At 38.1% G+C, this 22,226-nt stretch overlaps 1 protein-coding gene across 3 annotated transcripts; it reads right to left on the bottom strand.

Annotated features, from left to right (window-relative positions):
• Nucleotides 1–2,543: 2,543 nt before the first annotated feature.
• LOC127619582 (voltage-dependent calcium channel gamma-6 subunit-like) lies at nt 2,544–11,575 on the bottom strand. 3 transcript variants are annotated; one of them, XM_052092466.1, is made up of 6 exons: nt 11,504–11,538; nt 10,221–10,301; nt 8,582–9,422; nt 8,102–8,176; nt 7,547–7,684; nt 2,544–6,902 (listed from the first exon to the last, which is right to left on the bottom strand). In XM_052092466.1, exons 3-6 carry the CDS (start codon nt 8,979–8,981, stop codon nt 6,682–6,684), a joined length of 834 nt encoding a protein of 277 aa, XP_051948426.1. In that variant the 5' UTR covers nt 8,982–9,422; nt 10,221–10,301; nt 11,504–11,538; the 3' UTR covers nt 2,544–6,681. The 3 variants fall into 3 exon arrangements, with proteins under 3 accessions (XP_051948426.1, XP_051948427.1, XP_051948425.1); XM_052092467.1 differs by lacking the exon at nt 10,221–10,301 and having other exon boundaries at nt 8,582–8,957; nt 11,504–11,575; XM_052092465.1 differs by lacking the exon at nt 10,221–10,301 and having other exon boundaries at nt 11,504–11,559.
• Nucleotides 11,576–22,226: the final 10,651 nt, after the last annotated feature.

Below are 22,226 nucleotides of genomic sequence, written 5' to 3'. Positions count from 1 at the left end.
TTCCTCTGCCATTCTACATTTTGGAAATTCACTGTCTGACCTGGGCATCTAGAATTTCTATCGTACTCCTCAACACTATTCACAAGCCTCGATTCCACACCCAAGAGGTTGAGAGTGATAACAGGAATGAGGCTTCACACACACACACAGACAAACATGAGAACAATTCATTAATGCCTATGCCTAGCTCAAGGGAAGGACATGACAGAGAGTGATCATTCTCCAGATTGTCACACTCGCTTTTATCAAATATGCTGACTGAGGGGACTCGTGTGTGTACGTGTGTCCATCGACTTCTACAGATCCCAACAGATATTTTGCCCCAGGCATCCTGACATGTCTTTCAGAGATGTGGCAGGCAGTAAAATTTTACCTGTGCACCTATTCAAGTGAACTGTTGTCATTCGGAGTTACAGTTTGAATTTGCATCAAGAGCACTCATGTCTAAACCACATGGATCCTCCTCATGGAAAACTTTTTTTTCTATTATAGCAGGAAATTTCCATTGTTATGCTGAGCTATTGATGGTATAGAAACCATAACCTCACATAAATCTTTTAGCATTTTAAGATTTTATTTAAAACATTTAGAATGGTTATTAAGCCATTTTCCTCATGGGCAATGTTGGCTTGTCCCTGCTATGTGGGTGATTTAGAATTTACTGTCCTTGAGGGAACATTTGGCCCCCACAATTTAGGCAAAGTATACATCTTCTATGAAACACAGGTGTTCAGCTTCAAGCTTGAACCACACATTTCCCAAGGTATACATAAAAAACAGCAGAAGTCAGCAGATAAAACATTATTAAACAACTAAACTGCATTCTGAATCGGTTTGGTTTAAGATAAGATGCCCTACACTAGCAGTGGAATACAGTGAGCCATCATAAGTTAACTAAAGGTGTGTGTGTGCTCACAAAAGGGAGAGTTTTCAGAGCTCAAAGCTACAAGGGCAGAGTTTAAAGATAGTCCGACATACACAACCATATGTCTGTAACACATCGGACGATTTGTTGCTATGTGGCTGGCATAATTATGTAGGTCACAATGAAGGTACAGATACGTGATACGTAACAGAAGCCGTAACCAAACATAAGTAGATCTGCCCAAGCCATATTTGTCTCACTCAAGGTTTAGGTCTGAAATCAACTATACTTAACTACACAGCCAAAGAGATGGTAACTATTTCTACGAGGTGTCATGATCAGCCATGAGATGGTTAGGTGGCTCTGTAAGTGAAGGGAACTGCCTTTCTAATCCTTGTTTGAGTTGTTTATGTTCTCCGGAGCGTGATTGGCCACGCTCTAAATTTAGAGGAAGCAGGAGGGAGGAAATGAGATGAGTGGGATGAACGAGGAGATGGAAATCTGGAAGAAGGTCAAGAGAGATGACATGTGTTTCTATGTGACAGTGAGAGAAAGATATGAGGTATGAAGGCAAGAGGCTTGATGTTGCATTGGTTTTATTAGTTTGTATCAAATTTGCATTCATTCAAGTGCAGAGAATGGTCACACGATTGGCACACGTGGTAATGTATATTAAGAAAGCATGCCAAATATCCGAAACGAATGGATGAAAATAGGCAATAGGATCTCGGCTTCAGCAAGGATGTCATTTCACAGATCTGACAAACACTGAAATGCATGCAGAAAGTATTTTAGACTGCACATGTATGAAATGCATGAGATGTTGGTGGCGGCCAATAAGTTCTGTATAGGAATCAATGAACTGTACGAGACAAACTGACCCAAGAGCAGAGGAACAGTTCAAAGGATTTTCTTTACAATAATTTGTTCGTAGAATGAGTATGTGCATTGTGGAAGTCAGGAATAGATTTGTAGATTCCTCTGCTGTAGCTTAGTGAGGTGTAGAACAACGGCCAGCAGGGTAGGGCAATCTAGCTCCTGACACATGGGCAAAGACAAGGTATTTTCCATAGAAACCCAGCTGAAACACCGCAAACTGGAAGGCAACCACACACCCAACACGCAGGCAACCAACAGATACACAAGACAGGATCTACTAGGCAGAGTGGGTAAGGTTAGTTACTTCACACCAAACAACAATCTAGTGATACATTCAGTCTCAACACTGAACTGCATATAACATTAATGCAAACAATCCAGCAAAGAATATGACAAACGAGGGAATTAAATAGGCATCAACTAACAAGTAACAGGTGCCGCTCGCCAGCTGAATGTTGGCATGATCAGTGTTCCCAAGGAAACATTCAAGGTTCCCATGGAAATGCTGATTCCGCGTGACAGCGGCACCTGAAACACATGAGAAAGATAACATCAATGTGCTTGGAACAAAATAAACAAGGAACAATGATTTCATGGTCCTGTCAGACAAAAACCCAACCTGACAAGGTAACAGGACTGTGACATCACTGGAGAGCGTCACACAAAGACAGCACACAAAACACAAGACAATGGGGGCAATGATGTCACGGTCCCGTCAGACAAAAACCCAACCTACAAGGTGACAGGACTGAAATGAATAAATAATAATAATAAAAAACAATGCATAAACAGATCTGTGTCACTCTTTATTTGTTATTAATGTGCATTACTATCACATTCAGTATCCAAATAATTGCATTTTCTTGAAAAAAGGTATATTTATGTACAGTAAGACATTGAAAGTCACAACAAATGTTAATAAAAAAAACTACACTTGAGACCAAAACAAAGGTGACTGCAAACTTTCATAGGAACCTGTGAACCAAAACCAGGACTGCTAATAATACAAATAATATAGAACCAGAAGATGCAAAAAGTGTATTTTATTTATCTCATTTAGGAATTAATGTAACAATTTGCCTGATTTTACTGAAAACAGCTTATTTGTTATTGTGCGTAAATTATATGTGTAAGTTTGCTTTAGATGCATATAATTTTATTATTATATAAACTACAAATAAGCATTAAAGTAAACGTCTCGTTACTGTCGTAACCGCCGTTCCCTGATGGAGACGTTGTGTCAATGTAGTGACACTAGATGTAGTGACATTAGGTTTCGCTCTTGAGAGCCCCAAAACACCTCAATCATTGAGAAAAGGGCAATGAGAATTGGCGAGTGAATTTGCATGCCACGGACATACGGGTATAACAGGAGCTGTAATGCCCACTCTCATTCAGGTTTTGTGCTGAGGAGCCGAGACAAGGTCCCAGCCATTTCAGCGGTTAGTACAGCATTGTGTCCCTACACAACGTCTCCTTCCCTCGATCATGGAACGGAGGTTACGACAGTAACCGAGACATTCCCCTTCTGTCACTCACTTGAAATTGCGTCGATTTAGTGACACTAGATGTCTTATTCGGGGAAGGTTTTATTTTCCTTTCCTATTCTTTCAGGGGGTAAAGACCCCGCGGAGGTAAAATCCTGCCTGAAGGGGAGGTAGCATGTGGAAATACGACACGTGGGCTCATCTGCCGCACATGGAAGAGGCGCGGTGGTAGGTCCTGTCTCGAAGGAGAGGAGCTCTACTAACACAGCTACAGGGGCAGAGAAAGCTCTGCCCAAGAGAGACGCGGGTCTGCCGACAGGGAGACCCTACTGCGGAAAATTCATCACAGGGGTTACCGGAGTAACCGGACTTGTGGAGCACCTATCACAGTACAGGGCATATTAGACCCCATAGTGGGTCCGGCTGTGAATTTCTCCACCAAATTTGCAACCCACAGGGCTAGGGAGGAAGGACATCCAGGGTTCACAGGTTCGTGAACTCGCATGGGAGAAGCAGCAGACATCTTCACCTCATGGAAGGGAAAGACGCTATAAGCAAGGGATACACCCAGCCAGCTGTTCCGTATTACCGAACTTACCTGTTCGTACCTGACAAAACACAGGACGATCTGTGCCATTGGCCAGAACCCACGAGGATGCCACACTCCTTGTAGAGTGTGCTTGTTTTCCCAAACCGGCAGGCATGGCCAGGGCCTGGTATGCCAAAGCAATGGCATCCACAATCCAGTGGGCAAGCCTCTGTTTGGAGACAGCATTCCCTTTCCACTGTCCACTGAAGCAGACAAAGAGCTGCTCAGAGCTTCTAAAGCTCTGCATGCAATCCAAGTAGATGCGCAAAGCACGCACCAGACACAGCAATGACAGGGCTGGGTCTGCCTCCTCCTGGGGTAGCGTTTGCAGGCTCACCACCTGATCCCTGAAGAGGGTTGTGGGATTCTTGGGCACATAGCCCAGGCGGGGTCTCAGGATCATGTGAGAATCTGCCAGACCGAACTCCTGGCAAGTGTCGCTGACAGATAATGCTTGCAGGTCCTAACCCTCTTGATGGAGGTGAGCATAATCAGGAGGGCCATCTTCAAGGAGAGACTGACTCTAGTGGCTCAAACGGTGCTCTCTGAAGTCCATGAGGGGAAAAGACGTGACCTAGGTGGATTCAGCCTCTGGGCGCCTCTGAGGTACCTGATGATCAGGTCATGCTTCCCTATGGACCTACCATCCACTGTGTCCTGGTGGGGCGCTATGGCGGCCACATAAACCTTCACCTCTCCTGCAGGAAGGAAAGCACTGACCCAACTGTGTATATCTGGGGGTCTTCGGCTTGGGAAGAACACAACCTCGTGAACAAAAGCTACTTCAGGGCATAAAGCTGCCTCGTAGCTTGAGCTCTGGTCTGAGTGATTGTGTCTACCACACAATCAAATAGTGGTAGGCCAAATAGATCTTCTGCATCCATTCCAAGTGCCAGACGTGCAGTTTCCAGAGGTCTGGGCACGGGTGCTAGATTGTGCCCTGAAAGAAGGTCCTTTCTCAGGGGAAATTGCCAGGGAGGTTCTGTCATGAGAAACGTGAGGTCCGAGAGCCAAGTCTGGGTGGGCCAGTATAGGGCCACAAGGGTGAATTGTTCCTCATCCTCCCTGTCCTTGCACAAGATCTGTGCAAATAGGCTCACTGGGTGAATGTGTATTTGCACAGCCCCCGGGGCCAGCTGTGTGCCAGCACGTCTGTCCCATGGGGTGGTCCCATCAGGAAATACCAGAGCGGGCAGTGGGAGGATTCCCGGGAACCCAAGCGACGTCACTGCACACGCTCGCTTGTGAGGCATGCTATCAGAAATAATCATTTCAGAAATATTTACTCTTTTAGTAGCGCTGTTGAAGCACCCAGGGGCGTAATCTGCACTAAGTGCCTTATATCCAAAAGTATATGCTTCCTTCAGAGGTGAATGGAACAGCAGTGGGATTCAGCTCACTGATACACAACCGCTCGGCTCTGAAGAAAAAATATGAATGCAAGTGGGTATTCCAGCTACTTTTATATCAGTATGTCTGGGGGAGTGGCATGCAAATTTCACTCGCCAATTCTCATTGGCCTTGTCTCAAAGATTGAGGTGTTTTGGGGCTCTCAAGAGTCGAACCCTAGTGTCACTACATCTAGTGTCACTACATCGACACAACGTCGAGTGAGTGACAGAAGGGGAACTGAATAGCTGCTTGCAAAAATCTTCCATAGAATAAAAATTCTACATTCATCCTGTCTAATATGTACCCCATAAAAATGTCTCATGCACCTGCTTCTAAAATCTTTGTCTATACTCTTTGCTAAACCAATATTATATATATTATGATATATATTTTGTTTTATAAATATATACAATTTTTGTACTGCATTCAGTGTATGAAATAAAATGCATACCATCTTCCACCAAAGTTTGAATTTGAAATGGCACATTCATACTTTGAATTGTTGCAGAATCCAACCCTACTCAGTAGGAAAGCTCTTTCTGTCATGCATAAGTGGCAGGCAAACAATGAAAGTTTCTCATTATTGTGATTTACCATTTCACTAATTGCATTCAGGCTTTTGACAACTGATGCTAGATCAGCATCAGTGTCAGTGTCCACAATGGACAAAAGAATCCACAGATAATGTGGCTTTAATTAATACTTTTGATTTCAGTTCATCTCATTGCTGTCATCAACTGAACCATCTCCAGATGAAGAAGGCTGGTTAAAACCAACAATAAAGGCTTTTCATTGGCACATAAAAGCATAAATAAATTAGATTAATTCAGATTAATTCATCCAAACATTTAGATTTTATCATTTGATCACCTCCTGTTGTTCCAAACCTGACTTTATTTCTTTAATAGAACACAATAGGAGAGCATGTTAGTCTTAGTTACCATTCAATTTCAAGCTTTTTTTTTTTTTACCCTTAAATTGAATGTGAATTGTGACTGAGATTGTCATTCTTCCCAATCTCTCCTTTTGTGTTCCATGTCATACGGGTTTCTAACTATATGAGGGTAGTACAGCATCAAGTTAAACTGTGCAATGTTTCTTGGGAAAAGTTAAACAAATGTCCAATATAATCTAAGAACCATTACACAACAGGTTACATACTTATAGGTATTAATATTTAAGGCTTGATGATCTGAAATATTCCATCCTAATATTATGTGTAATCTGCCGAAATGCCTGGCCCACGTCCTGTTATATTTCTTACACCATACTCTCCAGTGCAAACTCACTGCTATTCTTATTACATTTATCCAACCCTCAAACAAAAGCAAAATATTGTACATAACTGCAACATAACTAATCCTATATATATGGAACAGTATTTTGTTCATCAGTGGAGAAGTAGTCCTGTTATCTGTTCCACAGTATTAATAGGATAGAGTGCAAAGTGCTTTTCATCTTCCACACCACTAGATGTCACTGTTGTTTTTAGGAAGGCATTTTTCCCAAGGACTGTAAGGCAGAGCAAGGACCAAGAACAAGGCCCCTGCAACAACAACAAGAGCCCCAGCACAACCTAAACATGTCACTGACCACGACATTTTATGGTGTAGAGGTATGGATTGGTCACTTGCCAGGAACGAAAGCACTGATTGGTGGAAGACAATGAGACAGATGAAGATTAAGACACCTGACAAGAGATGGAGATGGAAAAAAATTAATAAATTGCCTTTTAGCATATAGTTTTAATCCAATGTGATTTACACAAATAAAGAAGCAGTCCCAGCAATCCCAGCTGAAGTGCTTAACCCTGTAGCAACCTTTGTGTTGGCAGACATTGTTGGCTGGTTCTGCTTTGCGATTCAGTTTACTAGGCAATATGTCCTGCTTTTGACATTACTGTGCCCAGATTTGTATCCACTGCTGTATGTCAGTGCCATGCTGCAATTTTCTGAAGGTCAGTTATCTTATGAACAAAGTAGTTTTCTTCAAGGCCACAATGGAGTCTACAATGGAGCAATACCTTAAATAATAACCTTGAGAAATCTATCCATTTAGATGATGATCAATATTTTATCAATATCCATTTTTGTATGCCACAAAGTTTAAAACATAAACAGTGCATTGATACATTATGCCATTTAAGATTATTCTTATAGCCTACCGTCCTCGCCATTTTTGAAGACAAATTTAGTAAACAAAACCAGAGCACTTAAACCTTTAGTTGTATGTTCAATATTTTGACCAGTAAAACGGGCCATATTGTCATATTTGTAATATCTTTTTCAGAGATTTTTGTTATTTATAGCCAATTGCATGATAGTGTTTAATTACCTGATAGTATGAAGCAAACACAGGCTGGCTTCAAGAAGAACTGCACACCTTTGCTTACTGCCATGATGATGCAGATGGCCCCCATCACCATCAGGGAAAGACTAAAGATAGCAAACATGGCCGATGCTACAGTCAGATCTAAAGGAGTAAGAGGAGCCATAGTCAACAAATGATAGTAAACTGGATTAAAGATGACATTAAAGTTGGACTTTTCTGGTTTCTCCATGCCAATTAGCTTTGGGCCAATCAATATGTTAGTAGATAGTAGTCCTACATGTGTTTACATTTACTTTTAGAAAATATACACATTAAAATGTACAATTTCTCTTTCCATTTCATTGTTCATTTTATATCATGTTGTCTAAATACTGTACATTACTGTATTATATACAAATATACTGTACCGTTTACTGGACCTTTTATTGGTTGTTCAGTTAATATCCAAGTATAATTTTATGAAAATAAAGTGTTTGTCAGCACTCAGTGACGAGACAAAGAAAGAAACCCTAATGGTACAAGATCTAAAGATACAGAGGACAATGTGAGATGACTCACCCTTCTCTGGCGTTTTCTGAAATAGGACAATGTTTTCTCCAGTGGTGTAGAACTTGAAGAAGGTGCAATTGGATTCTATAATTGGACCCAAAAAGGCGATGTTACTCAAACAGATAAAGTTAAAGCTGATGTATGTTTCTATAACACTAGCGCCACCAAACGGAATAGCAAAAATAATGATAGTTTTCAAGCAGATTCCCTGAATACTCCTCCCATCTAACATAGATCAACCAAAAATACAGTCCTGCACAAACTCACACTATTGGTTAGGTTACTGTTTCTCTGTAAAGAAACAGCAATATTTTCAAAATGCCACAGAGATAGAGGATTTACAACTTTTGTTGTAATGGCAAATGGCTTTTTTTAATTGTTTCTGCATATTATTAAAAAAGTTAAAATACACTTCAGTTTTAATTCTAGAAATCCAGCTTAAACATTTGCCCAACCTATAGAACATTTACAATAAACAAAATGTCTTACCTCCTTGTAAATCCAGAGGCCCACAGCTTTCCTGCTTTGGGTCAATATCTGACACCCAGAAGGTCTTGGTGCAACATTTCCACAAACCGTAATGTGCTGCAAGGCAAGTCTGGTTGTTGTAGAAGCTCTTTGATGGTGTGAGCTCCACCCAAAACTCTGTGCCCACCCCTAGCACAGTAAGCATGATGCCAGTCACAGCCATGAAAAAAGTCAGCTTAATCTTTCCCTCTTGGCTTTCGCTAATGCCGTTGCCAGAACTGGACAACGTTCTAAGTCGGCGTTTGCGCCCATCGCTCCTGGATCCCATAAGCCCTTCCAAACCACCCGAACCTTGGTGCACCCCAGCAGGTACAGTCCCTGTCCTTATCTCTTCATCCTGCACGATGAACGTGGACCACATATTTGATTTGCAGCTTTAGAGATCCAGATAAGTTAAAGAGAGGCAGTGGCTTATTTTGAAAGGACATTTAAGTCCTCTTAGATGATTAAACTCAAAATAATCAGATCAAGAACACAAACAAAGGAAGTTAATGGAGGGAGAGGCTGCATTAGATTCATCCAACAACATCAATCTATGCCAGTCTGTTTTTCTAATGTAGAGGTGACACTATGCTTTGAGCATGGTAAGAGGTGCACCATCAGAAAGGGATCTGGCAGAGTATGTTAATAATGTTGGAGTTAAGATCAGAATGGACAGCTGATAGAAGCTGGGAGGTACAGGATAGGGGATAAAGCTTTGCAGAAAGCTATTGTCCATTCAAAAATTGTAAAGAATGCTTGGAGCTTGAAGGTGTGAATGATGAGCAGGAAATGAAGTCAGGGATTGGTCAGGTTGGTTACTCTAAAAATCAAGAACATGATGAAATGGAAGATCAGAACATAAGCACATCTTAAGTTGTTTATGATTTAGGTAAACTATTAGTATAATGGTTGGCTCAGCCTCAGATAGCATATAGTGCACTCAAGGACCTTATGATGCATACTGTACACAAAACTTGAAAACACTTCTGGAAATCAGAATCTCCATTCAGATTGCTTGAATTAATATGCAGCTTCTGCTAGTCAGCATACACAGGTTTTAATAATTTAGCCTGGAAACTAAGTCTTTCTAAGATGAGTGTTTTTTAGGAAGGAATAATTGTTAGATTTACCAAGTTTGAAATCAGATGTTTTAAAGAAGGTTTGTTTAAAGCCCTTGCTAGCACGTAAGCTAGATATCCACATGTTTAACACTGTTACACTTTGTTTTTTGAGTTATAGCTGTGAAATAATTCATATTTAATATTTTAATCAGACAGACACAGTTTCATCCTGTTTATGTGGAAGGTTCTTGGCCAGAATAATCTGCAAACTGGACCAGACTTTATGCCATAAAGGACGAAACATACTCTACGCAAGTTCAGTATTTATATGCAGATGCTTCCAGCTATGCAAACTCGATTTTGTACGTTGTTGCATTCCAAAATGGGTCAGACCGAAATTCACCTGACCCAGTTTGCGTTCTCAACAGTGCCACAAGTAACATTAGTGTGAACTGTCCACTTATATGGTTAGTCAACAACTGTCATGGCGGAGCAACAGTTTGAAGACAGTATTGCTGAGCAAGAAAGGTAAAGTAAATATATTTATTGCAACTTACCTTAATTATAACACATCCAGTTTAATGGTTCTGACATTTGAAGGAAACTCTATCGCTCCCTTGAGGTACTGAGGTTGGTTACTGTCACAGTAATGCAAGAACATTCAGCATTATAAATTGCTCAGCAATGTGTTGGCCAAGCGCTCACATCTGCCATAATCGGCTGTACATAAATAAAACTAAATATAACGATATGCAAGCTCAAAATTCTCAAATAATGTGTATACCAATCATACTTCTAAAAATACACTGTCCAACATTGCGACACCAGTGGCTATAGCTTCAGAGAGATGTATCACCTATCTTGCCTCCCTTCAGCTCACTTCGATCTCATTGAGCTCCTAAAGCGTAGCGTGAATGTAAGTGGGGTAACCTCAGAATATACAGTAGGCAAAAAGTCACGTGTGAGGAGGCAATGTCTCTACTTTTATTTGATTGGTCATTACCCTGTCATTAATTCGTCAATGCGATACGGAGCAAACTGGTGGAAGTGGACTTATTACAGAAAACAATTATTTACCGATAAGGACAACACCACTTTTGAGCACATCAGAATCAAAATGAACTTGAAATTACTTGAAATAGAATGTGAAATCGTTTGTGAGTGAACCGTTTTAGAGAGCACCCTTTGTTAATTTAAGGCACACCTCTGTGCCACGATGACACCTGTGGTGCTTACAGAGGTGTAAATGATCTGAAAATAGGATGACTATTGAAAATAATAGCTGTAAAACAATTAATAGATACATGAAATATGTTTGTTGCTGTGTAATTGTAAATAAACAAAAAGTATATACGAATACTTGAGTAAAGTATGTTTCTGGCCTAAGTCAAAAGTCTGGCTATGCAAGACTAGTATAGTAGTAACAAATAAACAAACTTAAGATATAATGAGTATTATATAATTTGCTGTTGTGGTAGCAAACAGTTAAGACTTAGAACATGCTATGCATATGAAAATATTCCATGCAGTTCTTAATAGTTTCATTAGCTTTATTAAATTACCTTGTGGAAACTATTAGCCACGTTAAATTCACTGTGGACCCCAGAACATTTGAGGAATAAGCCAGAGAGCAAGCCAGCAGAACATGCAAATACAGCCAAATGGAATAAGATTCCAGTATTGAGACTCAAAAACTTAAAAAAGGACTTATTTGTTGCTAAAAATTCAAAGTTATCTGCAACGAAACAATTAAAATTATCTTTTAATAGTGATTTAACAATGCTAAAAAGGCAAATACTTTAACACAACAGACAATTATGTTAACAAACAAATAGCTGACCTGTTGACTGTCAAATGTGTGTAGGTCGATTTGCAGAGGGGGTTACTCTGAGACAGACAGACTAAGTACATAACAGGGGTTTTAAGAGGGGGGACGTCAATATGACAAACTGCCATTGGGGAGGAGAGTTGGCATCCGAAAAGATCACGTCCATAACAACAGTCATAGGCTTGGCCAAGGTCGCCATGTTGTGTCTGAGCTTTCAATGTGTGGTCTCCATGCCAGCGCAATGTTTGTATCTTGATCTGTCGTTATGCGCTTATGTGTTTGAGTATGCGTGTGAGCATTTCTCGATTCTATTTTAGAAAGCCACCTGTTAATGACATTAAAAAAGCATGGCACCGAGCCCACTCAAAAGTCGAGGTTAGAAGCTGTGAGTGTGTGGTCGTTTGTAAGTGTAATTCTGGAAAATTAGGGTTAAAATTCGGAGGCACTCCAGTGTCAGAATTTCAAGCACACCGGTTTACTTTAAAAATGAGTTTTAGACAATCTGTGCAGCAAAAAATATTTCCACAAAGCATAACTTTTTCGGTTTCAGTGCCACAGCTTTTTCACTCTCATTATAAGTCTTATTCACTAACCACCGCAATCTAGATAAACAAACCACTAAATGTGCAGAAATAGTGCTGCACTCCCAGATTTAAATTTTCATTCTTTTCAGCACAAACGTGCCTCCTTTATGGAAAACTAGGCTTTTTATAGATTGCTTCTTATGATCAAAACTTTTTGTCCAACTTTGTCCAAACTTTTTGCCTTCCACAAATAATGTTTTTCTAATACTGCTAACAAAAATCAGGCGATAAACAGAATTTTATTAAAATAAAATAAAATGTTTATGTACAGTACATTTTCTTACAGATCATGGCAGTAATTCTTCAAAATTGATAATAAAATGTTTTAAGTCTATTTCACGCTTTTAAGAGCACTTTAAAAACTATTTGTCACTGGAAAAAGATGAACAAGACTGTAATAAAAGAACTAATTGTTTCTGGAAAAAACATTATTTAGTAAACATAAAACTGCTACTTATGAATGGCTGTAAAAAGTTCCATGCTTTCTGCCATCAAAGTGTAGTTCAAGCACATACCAGCAGGGGCCAATGGGGAATGTTTTTGATATGTTTGATGGACTAATGTAAGTGTGTCAATGTTTCATTAGTAAATATTTGTACAATTATGTTCTGTGATTTAAGTGGCACAGAGGTAAGGGAATTGTCCATATTTTAACAGAGAGAGAGAGCCAAGTAATCCTAAAAAACACCCTTTATAATGTGATTTATTTTACGTACTATTTTTTATTTATATATTTCTTGAATGTACAGTAGATAGCACATAAATTGTATATTGTTAATATACTTAAATTGTACATAATTGTATATTGTTAATATACTTTGGCCCAGGGGCGTCACAAGTCTCCTCTTAGTGGGGCACAAGCCCTTATAAAGTTCTACTGTGCCCCAGTAAAATGTTCCTGATAAATCCTTGTCTGACGAGGGAGATTACATATACCGATCTGGGAAATATCCGTTGTTTACATATTGCCTGATGCCACTATTAAAGCCCATCCTTTATAATCTCAGGATTTATTTGAGTTGAGTTGACAGAAAATATATACATTTATATTATAAAGCTTGTAAATTAACAGTAATATTTATTGCATACTACTGTTGCATTGTTATACAGTCTAGGAGGAATGAATGTACCATCATGTACTTTTAGCTTTTAGCATGTACTTTTTTATTTTTATGCTTAACATTTTCTGAATAATTGAGCAATTAAAAAAACTTTTAGAATTATTCCTGCTCTCCCCAACTAATTTGTATGAATGTATGCAACCTATATAACCTCCTAAAATCTAAGAATAATAAAGTAATAAGCAAACAAGATATGCTGTGATAGTAAACATATATAGATACATTTTAATTAAAATATATTTAAGAGCAAATATATTACTATTACTGTCAAACTACTTGTACATTGTTGAGCAGTTGGAAATGTTATTTTATTTTCAATTTGGGCATGTTACACTATTCTTAACAGAAAGTTTGAGAAAAACTGGATTAGGCCGATGGGATTGAATGTGGTATCCATTTAAAGATTTAAAGTTTAGGAAATAAGGATATATATAAAAAAGCTAATAAACAGTAATCATTTATTGATGTGTACGACTAATCGAGTAATCACTCTGCACCAGGTATTTGACTATTAAAAACACAACTCTAATATTGCAAATTTGCCTGCCGTGAGCAGCCCTGATATATACTGTCATTTATACTTCTGAATCTCTCACCAAATCTCGCTGTTTCAAGAGAGTCCACTGGGGAGCTGAAGAACAGAAGAAGACATGATAGCATCTGTGCTTTTTTTTTTTTTTAAAGCAAAGCCTAGAGTAGCACTAGCACTACTTGCAATATTTGTATTCTTATTTAATTGTACACTTGTTTATATTCTTTTTGGAGTCATGCAAACCCATGGACAAGGATCTGTTTTATGATGGAAAGAAAATGCAAAGCGGTACAAGAAACTCGGAAGCTTAACTGATCAGTATGTGTGTATGTGTTTTAAATCTCTTAACGCAGGCAGAGTGCATTTTATAAAAAGCCAACTTCCACCAGTTGTTTTTCTGAGTAATAACATGTGAAATAATATTAATGTGATGGCCTTTATGTAAGTTCTGGGTGAGTGCAAATGTTCTGCACTTTTAAATCTTTCTTTTTTTATTTTTTTATTAATGCTTATTGTTCATTGCAGCACAGTTTGTTGAAGTTACTTTATTTTGAAACCATTTTGTAACATCTGGGAATAAAACAAAATATACATTTTCCGTACAAGTCAAATCTGTTATTTTTCATTTACATTTTAATTTACAAGTAATCGATTACTTGTTTTTTGTAGGTTTAATTACTCAACTAAATTATTTTTTGAAAATGTCCATCCCTAAACCATTTTTGCCTTTTACTGTAAACTCATCTGCAAAATTGAGCTATTGATATAATTTGTAGCCCATAGTTAAAATAATACTACAAAAATAGAAAAATGCTGCTCACGTCACCAGAACTGAACGCTTTGGTGCTGATTTTGAAAATAATAATAATAATTCTAGAAAAGTCTATGCTTTGGTCATCTGTTTGACCCTAGCCACAGCGTCTTAAAAATGTGCTGTTGAGATTACTGAAGCCTCATCATGATTGCAATACAATTTGTATTCAGTCCATTCTATGAATCTGTGATGTCCTGACATGGGTGCTGCTCATTTGTATTATGTAGCCTTATCAGACATAAAAAAAGGAGAGCCAGCTAAAGAAAGAGACCCAGAGAGACAGACACTGTGCTGCAGTCTTATGTGCTCAGCATGGCGATGACGGCTCTGTGGTCTCTGCACTCACTCACCTCTTTACAACCTCAGATTAATGAACACTGGCCAGTAGGTGGCATCAACAGGCTGAGGTCTTTCAAACCATCAACCAGCATTAGCTTTCAGCCCATATTTAGGACATCATTATCAGCCTATTTATGATTTACTAATGTAATATCTGCCTATTTTTGTTGCCCGTGTGTTTGTTTGTTTGTTTTTTGTTGTTTTTGTTTTTTTGTGCTCCCAGAAACTTTTTATTTATGTGCTCACTGAGGAAAATGTTGATGGAGATCTCATCTTAATCTCATTTATAAAAGGCACAACTTTGTTTCCAATGTTTCTCTTGAAATTCCTTAGGAGAAATACAGTATATATTGAAACAAATAAGACAATTGTTCAGATACAGAAAGAGTATGGATCTTTTAAAATGTATTTGGATTGCATAGCTCAGATCATTAGTTTTTGGGAGATTTTGATAAAATGTTAAAGGTCATAGACTTTGGTATCTTGGAAAATTCATGAGCATTCCTGCCATCATTGACAAATATCAGACCTGCCTTTGAGGGCTCATGTAAACACATTTAACCCCTAATGATTGCTCTGATCTGGTCTGTTTACAGAGCACATTTTATTTTAAGTGATATATGCAGTACTTGATGTTTAATGTGAAGAGCAGACATTTCGTACAAATAGCCTACACGTAATGCCTCACTTCCTCTGAGTGTGCAGACAGCTATTCAAGTGTGTGCGTGTAAGAGTATTAAGCTTTGTATTGACGCAAAGGAGAGTAAGAGATAAAGAGATTATTGCCAGATGCAGAGTTTTCAGTATTGGCCTGACAAAGAAAAAAGTAAAAACACAGTCACAATACAAAAAATTATTGTCTGTACACCTGCCCTGTCTGCTCTTTATAAGAATGATACATCTCTGCTTCATTTAAACACATGTCTTTGTACAGATAATTCTTTGTATTTTTAAGAGCTATAAGCCCTGTGGAGCATCAGGTGTTCTCACTTGACCAAAGTTCTAGTCAAATGTTGTGAGAAGGTTATGAAAATGCAAGACAGTGACCTGCAGAGTTATCAGGTAGGAGCTGTTAATTAAGGATCAATTACATCTGTAAGTGGATCATTACACAATGGCACCAGTGGAAGCCATTCACCGGATGCTTCACCTACAATAGGCAGCCGGTCGGTCAAAAATGTCAAATCTTGCTGGCTGTTTCTAAATGTTAGGTTGTGGGGGGATGCAGTAGCATTAAATGTCATGTTTTTGTTGGAGGTTTCATGTCTAAGTGGCAATAGTCTCTTTGGTACTATACAGAACACTCACTGAGCATTTTACAGGAACACCTGTACACCTACTTATTCGTGATTATCTAATCAGCCAATCATGTGGCAGCAGTGCATTGCACAAAATCATGTAGATAAGGATCAGGAACTTCAATGAATGTTCACATCAACCATCTGAATGGGGAAAAAATTATCTCAGTGATTTTGACTGTGGCATGATTTTTGGTGCTAGATGGAATGGTTTTATTATTTCTGTAGTTGCTGATCTCCTGGGATTTTCACACACAATAGTCTCTAGAGTTTACTCAGAATGGTGCCAAAAACAAAAAACATCAAGTGAGCAGCAGTTCTGCAGATGGAAATACATTGTTGATGAGAGAGGTCAATGGAGAATTGCCAGTCTGGTCCGAGCTAACAGAAAGGCTACGGTAACTCAGATAACCACTGTACAATTGTAGTGAGCAGAGCAGTATCTCAGAATGCACAACAACAGCATAAGACCAAGTCGGGCACTTTATTAGGAACAAACTATGTCCATAGGGTGTCCTATTCATTAAAAGCCTAGACTAAAAAATGCATGTGCCACCATTGCCTGTTGTTGAGCAATTGTTGAGGATCTGAAAGCATTTGGCCTCAAAGACTACACCCTCCTGAGCCCCTTTGCCTGTGATCACCTTTTTAAACCATTAACGCAGGAGTCAAATTCCTTTAGATTTCAGGCATCATGTTCATTTTCTGGTGTCAGAATTTTGAACAGCACCATCTGATGACCCATACAAAAATGTTCCTTTCTCATGATGCATCTATAGTACCTAAGGTGTAGTCTCTGTTATTTCTAATCTAATAGCAGGGTTGATGTCCTCCCCTTTACTTCGAAAGAGTGTCTGGGAGGAAGAACTTGGAAGGCCACGCTTAAAAGACCCATGGGACTCTGTCCTTAAGCGAGTTCACACTTCATCACATGTGTGCAAGGCACTTACTAATCCAATTTAAAGTAGTACACTGAGTCCATATGCCCAGTTATCTAGAATCTACCCTGAAACTAACTTCTGTGTGCAGTTGGCTAATTAAAAGTGTAAACGCTGTGGCATTGTGACATTTTAAACAATAAAATTTGCTCTTTTTTGAGCAACTGCCCAGAAATATTTTTTTCAGACCTGGTCGCTTGTATCTCATTTGAGATCTGGCAACACTGCAACTGGTATATGGGTGATTATGTGCAGTATTTAGCACAGACTACTGCCACTTTAAAAATAATGTTATTAACCTTTTATTCCGTTCTAAATGGTTACCATTTGGAAAGGAGGTTTCTGCTCAGATAGTCAAAATATTTAGTTTTTAGTTCCTTTTGACAACACAAATGTGTGCTTATAATTCACAAGTTTCACTGATCAACGTCGTTTTGAACAATAAACTGACTATTATCTGTGTGGATGCAGCACAATGCAAAAGAAAACGTTTTAGGTTACCAAAGCTATTGTAGAAATAAAATTTAAAAAATCACCTCAAGATTAACTTATTCCACAAAAGGGGTTACAGATAAAGTGAGAGTACTATTAAAATCCCTTTGTCAAGTCAAATAAAATCTACTTAAATAGGGAAAGACCAAAATAACCAAACCTATTGGTAAAGATTATGTTCAATAACATATTTACAATCAGAAAATAAAATCTGACAACAATAGTCTCATAATTTTGTGCTGCTTTAGCTCAGTTCATGCAAAAACTGTAGTTCTTAGGCTGGTCCAGTCCCACGAAGAGAGGCCACCCTTATGAACAATAAAATAGCCTTTTCTTGGCCACTGATATGACTGGAGTATATATCGCACATGAGTGTTATCACTGTAAAAAGTTGTAAAAAGTACTATAGTACTAAAATGGACTCACTGTGCTACAAAATGACACTGTTTAGCCATTCTTGTTTTCTTTTTGTCTTTCAAGAAAATCAAGTTACTTTAGTCTCCCTTTTATTATCCTGCTCTCCGATTGTCCATCTGTCTGAGCACCTGACTCCCCCTTTTTGGTCCAACTGGCATAGGTTGTTTAAATAGCGTTAGGGCTGATGCCCATTATATCATGGGTGGTGATTGCAAGCAAGTTTGGGTGACATAGGTCCTCTGAGTGGAATCTATTATAAGGATGTCATAACTAAGCTGAGTGGGTTAAGCAGGGACTTGATAGTCTAGGTTTAGCACCTTGGACAACACAAATAGTGTGAAGCTCTTTGGAGATTTGAATTATGAAGCATACTTAGGTCCAGCTATAGTGCTAAATGGTGGTAGGCACTACAGTTATAAGAAAGGATAAGACCAGTCCCTTCCTTTCTTGGTTTATGGATGTGTCCTCCATCCTCTGGTCTAAATGTTTAAGTAGTTATTGATGGCATTGTGCATTTTTTATTATTTTAGCTTACTTTTGCTTAGTTTAGTTTGTAGTCATTCTAGGCAAGAATAAATCTGAAAGCTATGGCATCTCTCTGAATAATATTACTTTTGGATTGTAATTAAAAGTGTTGGATTTGGAACTAATAAGTAAATAATAAAAAATATATATATAATGCCAGACATTACATGTTGTATAAATCTCCGAGTATTGTAGATATGGTATCATAACATTCGGGATTAGTCTATATTGTTTGTAAACATGGTATTATTTCACTCCAGTCTGATTGTTTGATTATTGTTATACATTTGAAAAATATTGTCAGATAATTGTTAGATTGTTAGACAATTTGTTAAATGGTGACTTCTGGAACAATACTTTGCTCTCAGCTCTCAACCTCACTGGGGGGCAGTGGTGGCTCAGTGGTTGAGGCTCAGGGTTACTGACCAGAAGGTCAGGGGTTCAAGCCCCAGCACCACCAAGATGCCACTGTTGTGTCCTTGAGCAAGGCACTTAACTCCAGGTTGCTCCGGGGGGATTGTCCCTGTAATAAGTGCACTGTAAGTCGCTTTGGATAAAAGCGTCTGCCAAATGCGTAAATGTAACCCATGAGAGGAATTAATGTGCTGATTTTTAAAAACTAATTTTACCACATGTCATAGTATGGCCAAACATTATTCTAACTCTTATGTGGAGTTTAATTTCCTGTTCCAGAGGAAAATCCTTTAAACATATTTGTAGCCCTAAAGTTATAATAAACTTAGACTTTTAACCAAGTCTCCATGACAAAATGATTAATGTCACAGTGAGGCGATTTCAGGTATGAAATCTCAATGTAGTGGAAAACAACAATCTTTATTGCAGAAAGTGGCCTTTCTGCAATAAAGATTGCAGAAAGGCCACTTGGAAAGAAGGCTGATAACAGGGAGTCAGTAGGAGGGGGGTGATGAGTTAAAATTATCCTTCCTGAAGCAAATCCCTCTCAATCTGATCCATGTGTTTTGAATAGACTGCCTATCCACAAGTCCATGGCTTGAATACAGGTTAGTGAATTTTGTTTTCTCCATAAAACTAATAGGCTACATACTAATGGAGCTTATTGAATATATAATGCTTTTTTTCACAAAGTTTACTTCACTGTAACTCTTGACTGAGCTAAAGACCTTATAAGTATACCTGATCTCAAATTTGAGGGTATTTTTTAGGCTACATTCAAGAGGAGGGAAGTGATTGCGTCAGATTCATGTTTTGTGGTTGTATTACATTTTATGATGTTTAATTTTAGAATGGAATTTTTTTTTGTTTAGCATCACTGTGGAAATGCTGCTTGTTCCAAGCAATACTTTTGTTCATTTGCCTGAATAACAATGTGAATTAATAAAAAAGTGAAGATATGCTTTTGAGGGAGAATACAGCAATCAGTCAAAATAATGTAGTTTTTCTTCTTCTTTAGTATTTCTTGTTTGTTTGTTTTTTTAGTTTTTAGTTGTTTGGTGAAGCTCTTAAAAATATTTAAACAGTAGGTGATATTAGATTTATAGATGTTAAATATATATTGCTTGTTATACTCTTGTTGAATGAAAATGCTAATATTTTATTAAATAATTTTTTCTCAACTCAACACTGCTGGCATAACTAAGCATTTTTTCAACTTCTGACATGGTATACTATTGTTTACAGTGATAAAAATATTAGTCTACAAGCTTATTAAATTTGCTTTAAAAAAAAATGGTACAAATTAATTGCACATGCCTTTTGGGTTGTCAATAGTCTTTTGTTCATTCTATATAACTCACTCACACTGTTCATCAGTTATTGCATAGGTAAGGTTTTGTAGATATCAAACCCTTGTAATAACTAGAAAAGATGTTCATAGATTAAATTTGTGGTCAATAAAGGACACTGTAGCTTATGTGTACCACTTCTCACAAGAACTTTGTTACCTCTCACATTGTGACCCAACATATTAGGTGAGGAAATCTCAGTATGCTCTCATTCATGCTAGTGTCACAACCCCTTGGCAATGCCCTGTGTGGATGTTTGTTTTAGGTTTCGGTCACACTTTACCCTACAGTGTTCACGTGACAGGGAATTAGACAAGCTTGAATTTTTCTCACTGACTATATTGGACAGTATCATAATTCTGTTATAATTATCTGCTGAACTTACATTCAACTAAGTGTGTGTGTGGTACATATAATGTGTGGTACAACAGGCAATATTCAGCAAACGCTTTGCAGTGATAGTCTTTGTGTAAGCAGTGAGTTTTTAAACATTACCCTACCCTCACATCGATAGATCAAATTGCAGAACTGCCATTGCCACTGGAATGTCAGATTGTGGAAAAATTTAGTAGTTTAAAACTGCAGAATTAGGGACTGACATGAATGGGAAGGATACTTGAGAAAATGCATATATGGAAATCAGGATTACTGAGGGAACACAAACCTTTAGGTTGTTGATGAAATGTACAATCCAGGAACTAATTCAATGATAAAAATGTAAATCAGATTATTATAAACACTATTACACAACAAATAGAACTACACCAAATTATTTTTGGAAACAAAACTTTTTTTTTTATTTTTCCCATAACATTAATACTTAACCATTTAGCCTACAAAGTTCACCCATGACAAAACAAAGAGTGTTGAGGAAGCTTGTGCTTTGTTCAAAACAGGTAAGTGTGATGTTTATGTGGGGTTTGTTGAACTAAATTGAGCTTTTGATATATTTTAATGAGCAATCCGTAATTTTGGAGTTAAAATGCTAATCGTGTGTTGGAGTTTGCTTTGTCCATGACATCTGTTTTTGACATGATACAGCCAGATTTAAAGAGCTTAGCACAAGTCTACTTCCCTTTATCTAATTAGACTCTGAATTAGCAATATGTGGATGATCCAACAAATTGATTTAAATATCAATACAATTAGTATATTGTTTAGATCAGGGCTGTCGCTGAACTCACAGGGTCCCGTGACACAATTTTTTATGACAAAACTTTTAATGGGTGGGGCTTGGGGCAAACCGCATATACAGCCCCCCTTGTCTTAGGGCCTGGGCAACTGTAAAAGTTTATGTGTGTAGTTTTTAGTGCTAAAAACTTTATCCAATCCCAGTGTGCACTATAAGTCTTATTTTTTTTTTTTACAATACCGTTTGGTGACACTAGTGGCAAAGAAATTACACACTTAACCTTTACATTTTGTGTAATTTTTCTAAGTGACTTCTGTGGTAGAGTACAAAAATATGTATTAACCTTTAATGAACTGTTTATTAATAAGGAAAGAGCACTGATCAAAATGTTGTATGCAAAGCACAAACATTATTTATTTTGGCTGAATGTAAAATAAAGCTGACAGCCTAAGTGACATTTGAAGTCACCTGATCTTTCACATTCTCCCTCATTCTGTCTCTGTCACACAAGAACATGAGTTCAGTCCAGTAATTTGTCTGTTGTGGCATGCTGTACAGCGTGAGAAATAAATTCGGGGCAGAATGGGCAAGCCTCTTAGGAGAATGCTGGTCACATGCAGGTAGAGTGCTTCTGAATTGCTCATAAGTGCCAGACTGCAACTTAGTCCCACCAACACATGTGATCACGTCAATAATGCAGGAAGAGACTTCCCTAATCATGCCAAGCCAATCCACCATGGCCTTAAATCCTTTCTCGATCCTATTAGACAGTTAACCTTG

This window comes from Xyrauchen texanus, chromosome 26 (assembly GCF_025860055.1).
Source record: "Xyrauchen texanus isolate HMW12.3.18 chromosome 26, RBS_HiC_50CHRs, whole genome shotgun sequence".
In the NCBI taxonomy this organism is placed as follows: domain Eukaryota; kingdom Metazoa; phylum Chordata; class Actinopteri; order Cypriniformes; family Catostomidae; genus Xyrauchen; species Xyrauchen texanus.
Note: the sequence above shows the minus strand (reverse complement) of the source record. Positions and strands in the feature narration are given on the sequence as shown.

Coding starts and splice junctions, on each gene's coding strand:
- LOC127619582 (XM_052092465.1), bottom strand. CDS start 8,981: ATGTGGTCCACGTTCATCGTGCAGGATGAAGAGATAAGGACAGGGACT. Junction 8,177..8,581: donor GCCTCTGGATTTACAAGGAG/GTAAGACATTTT, acceptor GTCCAATTATAG/AATCCAATTGCACCTTCTTC. Junction 6,903..7,546: donor TGTTTGCTTCATACTATCAG/GTAATTAAACAC, acceptor ATCTCTTGTCAG/GTGTCTTAATCTTCATCTGT.